Source organism: Panthera uncia (genome assembly GCF_023721935.1).
Source record: "Panthera uncia isolate 11264 chromosome C1 unlocalized genomic scaffold, Puncia_PCG_1.0 HiC_scaffold_3, whole genome shotgun sequence".
Taxonomy (NCBI): Eukaryota; Metazoa; Chordata; class Mammalia; order Carnivora; family Felidae; genus Panthera; species Panthera uncia.
Genome location: NW_026057584.1, coordinates 101510995 through 101519020, shown reverse-complemented (window position 1 = coordinate 101519020; position 8026 = coordinate 101510995). Strand labels below are relative to the sequence as shown.

General features: G+C 35.2%; 1 protein-coding gene across 8 annotated transcripts in view; it reads right to left on the bottom strand.

Annotated features, from left to right (window-relative positions):
* Positions 1-8026, bottom strand: part of PTPN4 (protein tyrosine phosphatase non-receptor type 4) — a 217005-nt gene that overhangs the window by 4327 nt on the left and 204652 nt on the right. For all 8 annotated transcript variants that reach the window (XM_049616206.1, XM_049616209.1, XM_049616205.1 and 5 more), the window contains 3 exons: positions 6895-7023; positions 4289-4437; positions 2846-2981 (listed from right to left, as the gene is read on the bottom strand). In XM_049616206.1, the coding sequence (XP_049472163.1) occupies positions 2846-2981; positions 4289-4437; positions 6895-7023 (414 nt within the window). The remainder of the gene's footprint in view (positions 1-2845; positions 2982-4288; positions 4438-6894; positions 7024-8026) is intronic.

Sequence of the window (8026 nt, the reverse complement as noted above, 5' to 3'; positions counted from 1 at the left end):
CCCCCCCCCCCCCCCCCTCTGCTCCTCCCCTGCTCGTGCTCTGTCTCTGTCTCTCAAAAAATAAATAAATGTTAAAAAAAAAATTTAAAAAGAAAGAACAGTCTTTTCAACAATGGAGTGGAGACAACTGGAAAGCCACATGCAGAAGAATGAAACTGGAACCATACCTCAAACTATATGTAAAAGCTAACTCAAAATAAGACACACATGTGAGAGCTAGACTATAAAACTCTCGGAAGAAGCAGAAGAATAAACCCTTGCAGCCTTGAGTTTCGGCAATGATTTCTTAGATATGACACCAAAAGCATATGTGATTTAAAAAATATATAAACTAGACTTCATCAAAATTAAAAACTTCTGTGCTACAAATGACATAATCAAAAAAGTAAAAGAACGGCATGGAAGAAAACATTTGCAAACCATAGACCTACAAGGCACTTGTATTCAGAAAATATAAAGAACTCTTACAACTCAACAATAAAATGACCAAAAGAACAAACTGAAAAAAGGGGAAGGGGCATCTGGCTGGCTCAGTTGGTGAAACGTGTGACTCTTGATCTAAGGCTGTGAATTCAAGCCCTTTGTTGGGTGCAGAGATTATTTAAAAATAAAATCTTTAAAAAAAATAAAAGGGCAAAAGGTTTGAATAGACAGTTTTCAAAAGAAGATATACAAATAAACACATGAAAAAATGCTTGAAAGCACTAGTTATTAGGGAAACACAAATCAAAACCACAACAAGATACCACTTTATGTTCAGTAGGCTAAAATAGAAAAAAGAGAGGGGTGCCTGGTTGGCTCAGTCAGTGGAGTATGGGACTCTTGATCTCGGGGTCACAAATTCAAGCCCCACATTGGTGCAGAGACCACTTTAAAAAGACAGATAATAACAAGTGTTGACAATGATATGGAGAAAACAGAGCCCTCATACACTGACAGAAGAATGGCAAAATGGTATAGCCACATTGGAAACAGTCTGGCAGTTACTCAAAAGGTTAAACAGAGTTACCATATGACCCAGCAATTCCCCCTCTGGGTATATACCCAAGAGAAATGAAAACATATTCACACAAAAACATACACAAATGTTTATGGTACCATTATTCATAATAACCAAGAAGCAGAAATGATCTAAATGCCCATGAACAGATGAATAGATAAACAATGGAATACTATTCAGGCAAACAAAAAAAGAGAAAGAAATGAAATATGATACACTCTATAGAATGGATAAACCTGTAAATATTATGCTAATTAAAAGAAGTCAATTATAAAGACCAAGTTGTATGATTTCATGCATATGAAAGGTCCAGAAAAGGTAAAGTTACAAAGACAGAAAGTAGATTAGTGGTTACCTGAAGCTGGGCTGGGGGGAGGCTGGAGACTATATGAGGGAAATGGGTATGGGGTTTCTTCTTCAGGTGATGAAATATTCTAAAATTAGATAGTTGTGATGGTTGCAAAACTCTGTGATATACTAAAAACTAATGAACTATATACTTTAAAAGGGTGAATTTTGTGGGCGCCTGGGTGGCTCAGTTGATTAAGTGTCCAACTTCGGCTCAGGTCATGATCTCACGGTTTTTGAGTTCAAGCCCTGTATTGGGCTCTCTGCTGTCAGCACAGAGTTAGCTTCAGATCCTCTGTCCCCCTCTCTCTCTGCCCCTTCCCCACTGCTCTCTCTCTCAAAAATAAGCTAAAAATTAATAAATAGGTAAATTTTGTGGTATGTGCATTATATTTCAATAAAGCTGTTCTATAAAAAAGACATGATTTATATGGGACAAATGAAAATCTGAATATAGGCTATTTGATAACATTAAGAAATTACTGTTTATTATATTTACATGTGATGATGGTATTGTGATTTTGTTTAGAAGAAAAACCGCTCTGTACCTTTTACAGATACACACTAAAATATTAATAGACAAAATGATCTGATGTCTAGGATTTGCTTCAAATATGGGAGAGTAGGTGGCACTACAGATGAAACAATATGGCAAATGCTGTTGGGTTTGAGTACTCAACATAGTGTTTGATTATCTACTCTTGCGTTTGATTATGTTTATGTACTTTTGTGTACATTTGAAATTTTCTATAATTAAAAGCTAAAAAAAATGACAGGCATTTATTAGATCACACAGGTCGATTCACTTCAATAACTTTAATGCCACCAACAATACTAATATTTCACCATGGCTTAATACAAAAAATAATCTTAACATTAACTCTAAAATTCTTCTTTTTATTCTTGGGATATAATTCAGAGTCTGTGTAGAATACAATAAGTGAGTAGCTTAATTTCCATGACTTTTTTTGTTGTTGTTGTTGTTGTTGTGATTCAAGTTCTTATGTTAAAAAGAATGTGATTTCACCACAGTTGTTTCATGGAAAACAGGTCTATCAAGACTCTCCAGTTCTTGGCATCCCACTTGACTGACACTTAATAGAGGGAAAGTTCCTCTGCACCTGTTTAAGCATTCAAGGATTAACATGATAGGGTGGTACTAAGAAACATTTTCTGTAAAAGATCAGTTAGTAAATGTTTTAGGTTTTACCAATCATATGGTACCTGTTGCAACCTCTCAACTTTGATACTTTAGTATAAAAACAGTCATAGACAATATGTAAAGAAGTGGGAATGGCTGTGTGCCAATAAAACTTTATTTACAAAAACAAGGGGTGGGCCAGATTTGGCTCACAGGCAATATTCACCAACCCCTATGCTACGGGTTACTGGCTCCTCGTAAGGAATTAAAATATAAAAATATGGTTTGGCATATATAATGGTAACAAAAATCATCATGTTGAGAATACACACAAGTACATAAAGTGCAGTACTTACAGGTGTTTGGATCATCATGGCTCGTTGATCTCTCATTGTTCTTACAATGTCTAGTGGATAAACTGGTTGATTGCATTCAATGAGACACATGGCTGTTTCCATAGTAATAAGAACCCCAGTTCTTCCAATTCCAGCACTAAAAAAGTAAGGGGCAAGGTCTCATTGATACTATCCTGTTACACTTCTTGTGGTTTTTGTGCAGTAAATTAAAGTACTGAATGAAACATAATACAATGGAATAATAATTTGATTTTAATTAAAAGTTTTATATTACAAAAGTAGAACCCAACTAAAAAATACTTTGAAAATTGAAAAACTTTTCACACGTAATATAGATTAAATGGTTTGTATCCACCCCTTCCCCATTGTTAGTGTAAAAAGGCTACTTTAAAAGAGTCACATTTCAGTTTTAAAAATCTGAACAAGTATAGAAGCTTACTGGAGCAACCTCACTTTAAAATGCAAAATAACAAAGTTACAATAATCATTAACAAATGTACAAAAGACAATAGTATTTTACATATTCAAGTCAGTTTTTAAAATCAAATTTAATTTTGATTAAACTTTAGAATTGGGATAGTCAAGAACAACTTTTTGAAGTATTCTCTGTGAACATAGCTATAGCAGCTTTTGGGGGCTTAGGATATGAAATGGCCAAACGTGTTCATCATTCCTGACATTTTTCCTCTCAGATATCTGGTCTATAATCTGTTTTGATAATTTGAAAGTCTGCTCTTAAAAAAGTGCTGGAAAGTTTAAGGATGAAGAGATACCTTCATTTATTTATTCAGAAGATTCAATACAGCTTCTGAATGAATCACTTAACGACAGAAATGGCTAGGATAAGGAGAAGATAATTTCAGTTTCCTACTCTGGGTTGGTGGCAGTGAAGGCTAGAGTGATTGTACCTGGCCCTCTGGAAGGCAGAATGGGGCCTGAATATGAAAGCAAGAAAGGGTAGCCTACCATTGTTCACCTAGGGCTCATAGAAGTGGCATAGCCTCTGATGATACTGGGTACAGCCACTCCAAGAGGGGAGGGTACTTAACAAATATCCTGGGAGGGGTCACAGAACGGGAGGGAGTACCTTGCTGGGAGGAGAAAATCTAAACCTTAGGCTGCAACTGAATGCCTACAATATTGTATTTCATCAAGTCTAAGATGCCAGCCATTATAAGACACCCAATGTCTGAGAGGTAAACTGTGAAAAAGACAACCTTCTAAGAATTAATCAGTAAAGTATTATTTTTACTTATGATAATGTTTCAGACAATCATGTGTTGGGACATACCTGCTGCTTTCCAGCTTCATTTCATAGCTTTAGGTTCCCTCTAATTAAAATAGCGATGATCACAATTTAAGGACAAAATAAAATACGCATTTCCTTTTAGAAGTGACCTATCTGGTCAGCTATTCAATCATAAAAGACAGAAAATAGAATACCTGCAGTGAACAACAATAGGTTCTTCCTTGCCAGCCCTCTTATTTCGTACATGACAAACAAAATCCAGAAAGTCACTGGAATCATCGGGGACTCCATGGTCAGGCCAGGCTATGTATTGGATCTGAGTGAGTTGACGACTCTCATTTTTCTAAGTGTGAATGAAAAATTATGCACTTTGACTAAGGAATTATCTTTAAGGTATAAACATTTATGTCATTTTAATTTTAGAAGAAAAGCGAGAAAAGTATTCCCACTACACATAAAAAGTAATGCAGAAATTCAATAAAACCCCAAATTTTAATGAAAAAGAAAGAAACTGTTTCACAGAAACAGTTGTATCCATTAAGTATTGTCTACCTGGATCACTACTCTTCTGATAACTCAATTTGTCTATTTGTATTTTTCAGATGACAATCAAATAAATAAGCAAACCAAGTTAAGATACAAAGAAAGGTGTGAAGAAAACTAAAAAGTGTTAGGTGAACAAAATGGTAAGGTAAAAAAACTTTTATAAGCAAAATTGGGCGAATTCTGAAAAACACAAGTGAAATAATGGAAATTAGGAAAACAAAATCTCAAAATAAATGTGGATTAAAAACTGGAGATCATAAGAACACAAAGTCAAATCAGGGCTTAATTCTTTTTTAGGAGCCAAGAATCAGTAAAATGGAGAAAGGTATTGGATTTATGCATCTCATTTCTAATCTTGACTCTGCCGGTAAGCACTTAATATATCAGAGCCTTACTGTCTTAAACTGAAAAATAACACCTCCAACCCAAAGGGATAGTGTTATTTTGAAAGGATTCTATGAGAAGACCTATAAATTACCCCATCAGCTGTTTGGAATCATATTCTCAAAAATTGGTAGGTATGGTCATTCGACACTATTAAATCTGGCTACAGTCATTTACATTAAAGGGAGCTTCCAGAAAAGACCATAAAAGTACAAGGTGATTAAGAAAGGAACTAATGAAAGAAGAATTCCCAAAGAGACCTCAGAATAACCTGATAAGTAATTTTTTAGTATCCTATGAAATGAGATGGTTATCTACAATAGACAACCTTTGATTATTATTATTATTATTTTTTTTTTTTTTAAGTAGGCTTCACACCTAGCGTGGAGCCCAAAACAGGGCTTGAACTCATGACCCTGAGATCAAGACCTGAGCCCAAGATCAAGAGTCAGATGCTTAACCGACTGAGCCACCCAGGTGCTCCTTGATTATTATTAACATAAGAATTTAATTAATTTAATGTACCAATAATTACAAAAATGGTTAATGTAAAATTATCTTTTATTATGTTTTGAGGTAGTGTCTGTCTTTCTATTTATCCATGTATGTATGTATTTGGTATGGTAACAAATGTATTTTCCCAATTATATTTGTCCCAAACTTTAAAAACTAATTTGTGTCTTAGCATAGTTCTGAGGTACTCAGGGTTTGCGAAGAAAAGACACTTTAATATTATAAACTGCCATGGGTAATCTATAGGTGGAGCATAAAGAGACTATGCTGAAGCCATATACAGCCTTTCATATCCATTTGGGAAAATGAAGAAATATCTTATGGACTTACCTTGTTACATTAGACCATGAGCTATACAATATATGTCCCTAAGCCCTAAATTCATTCTGATGGAATCTACAAAAGATTTTGAAAGTTTAATTTTTTACTTCTTATAACCTATTCAATGCCAGATTCCTTTATTATACATCAGCACGACTTCTAGTTCCTTCCCACTGGGTCAGTAAAGCTGTCTTGCTGGGCTCCTTTATTCACATTCTGGGAGGTAGAATGGGGCAGGAAGGGGGAGAGGAAGCTCTCATTTCCTAAGGCTTAACCATTGATGGGGTAGGCATGGGTATACAAAGGTAGTAGACTGTACTATTTGCTCTTCTCGAGCCCCCGTCAAAACCAAAGGTGGCTACAGGGGAATCTCTAGCTGCAGGCAGTGAAAGTGGGGTGTACGGTCTTTAACAGCCTGACAAGACTGGCAACATGCCACCCTCCACACACATCTTCCAAGTGGGTTACTAAGCCATCACTTACTAATCAGTTTCCATTTCTAGCTCTGGATTTGGAAGCAAAGAAGAGTGACCCAGGTGGCAGTAAACTAGCAATTAGAAAGCTATAATCTGTCTGCTGTCAGAGGATCCTGCCTACAATCTTTTCCTTCTTAATACTGAGGAGACTGTGAACGCTCTCCTTTATACTCTTTTACAAAAAGGACAATAATTTGACAGCTTTTAATTATTCTATTTCCAAAGATATACCCAAATACTTTACTGATGTTACTGGTAGGAAGAAACTAAACACAAACCTGGCGTAATTTTTAATGAATAGGCAAAGTATTATGAGTAATAAGTATTATTTACTAGAATCTTTTTTTACTGACCATTCATATCTACCTAGAGAAAGTGAAAATGCATTTAATATAGCAGGAGAATACATTTCATAAGATTCCAAAGAATCCCAAGGAAGCAAATAATTCAGTAATTTTAAAATAATATTTCCTAGTTAACCAGGACTCAAAACATTTTTGGCTTTCAAAGTTTTACCTTGAACATAAAAGTTCTATTGAGTGGATATCCTGCCTTCCTACCTCTTGGTTAAATAGTGTCATCTTCCTGAAGATATATGCTGTGTTTCCTTCTTCTGAGTGGCAGGTGACTTGGTAGCATCCATAGGATGAACTTGCTGTGGGTTCTGGCCAATACTGGTGACACTTAACCTGACATCAATAGATTTAAGAAATATATAGAATTTAGGTTCTTCAATTTTGAAAATGTTTTACTTTTTGAAAACTTTTAAGCCTACAAAAAAATTACAAGAATAATTTGAGGAACCTTCATATATCCTTCACCTAGATCTGCCAACTCTATTAACATTTCTTCATTTTTTCTTTGTAATAATAATCTGTTTGGATAGATTTTGAGACTGCAAATATCCTGTTTATTACAAGCTTTCATCCAATGATTTACAATTTTTGATTAATTCTTGTGTGAATTATTTACTATGACAGTGGCAAAATGGTGCATTAATTCTTATATTTCTAGATTTAAGTTAACAATGAGAAAGATTCTCTAAAATGCCAATGCATTTATTTTCATAATTAGGATTAAATTTTTTTAAGTTTATTTATTTTGAGAGAGACAGAGAGGGACAGCACAAACAGGTGAGGGACAGACAGACGGGGAGAGAGAGAGAGAATCCCAAGCAGACTCTGCCCTGTCAGCACAGAGCCCAACCTGGGGCGTGAACTCAAACTGTGAGATCATGACCTAAACCAAAACCAAGAGTCAGATGCTAAAGTTGACTGAGCCAGCTAGGCACCCCATAATTAGGACTTTAAAAAAAAAAAAAAGCTTTACTGACATATAATTCACATACCATACCATTTGCCCATTTAAAGCACACAATTCAATTAGTTTTAGTATATTTACAGAAGTGTGCAACCATCCACACAATCACTTTCAGAACATTTTTTCACTCCCAAACCCATTAATAATCACTGTGTGTTCCTCTATCCTAACCTCTTCTCTCATTCTGGACCTAGGCAACCATTAATCCACTTTTCTGTCCTCTGTGAATTTGCCTACTCTGGACATTTCATATAATGAAATCATACTGTGCGCGGTCTTTGTTGACTGCCTTTGTTCACTTGGCATGATGCTTTCTAGGTTCATGCATGTTGTAGCATGTATCATTTCTTCATTCCTTTTTATTGCCAAGTT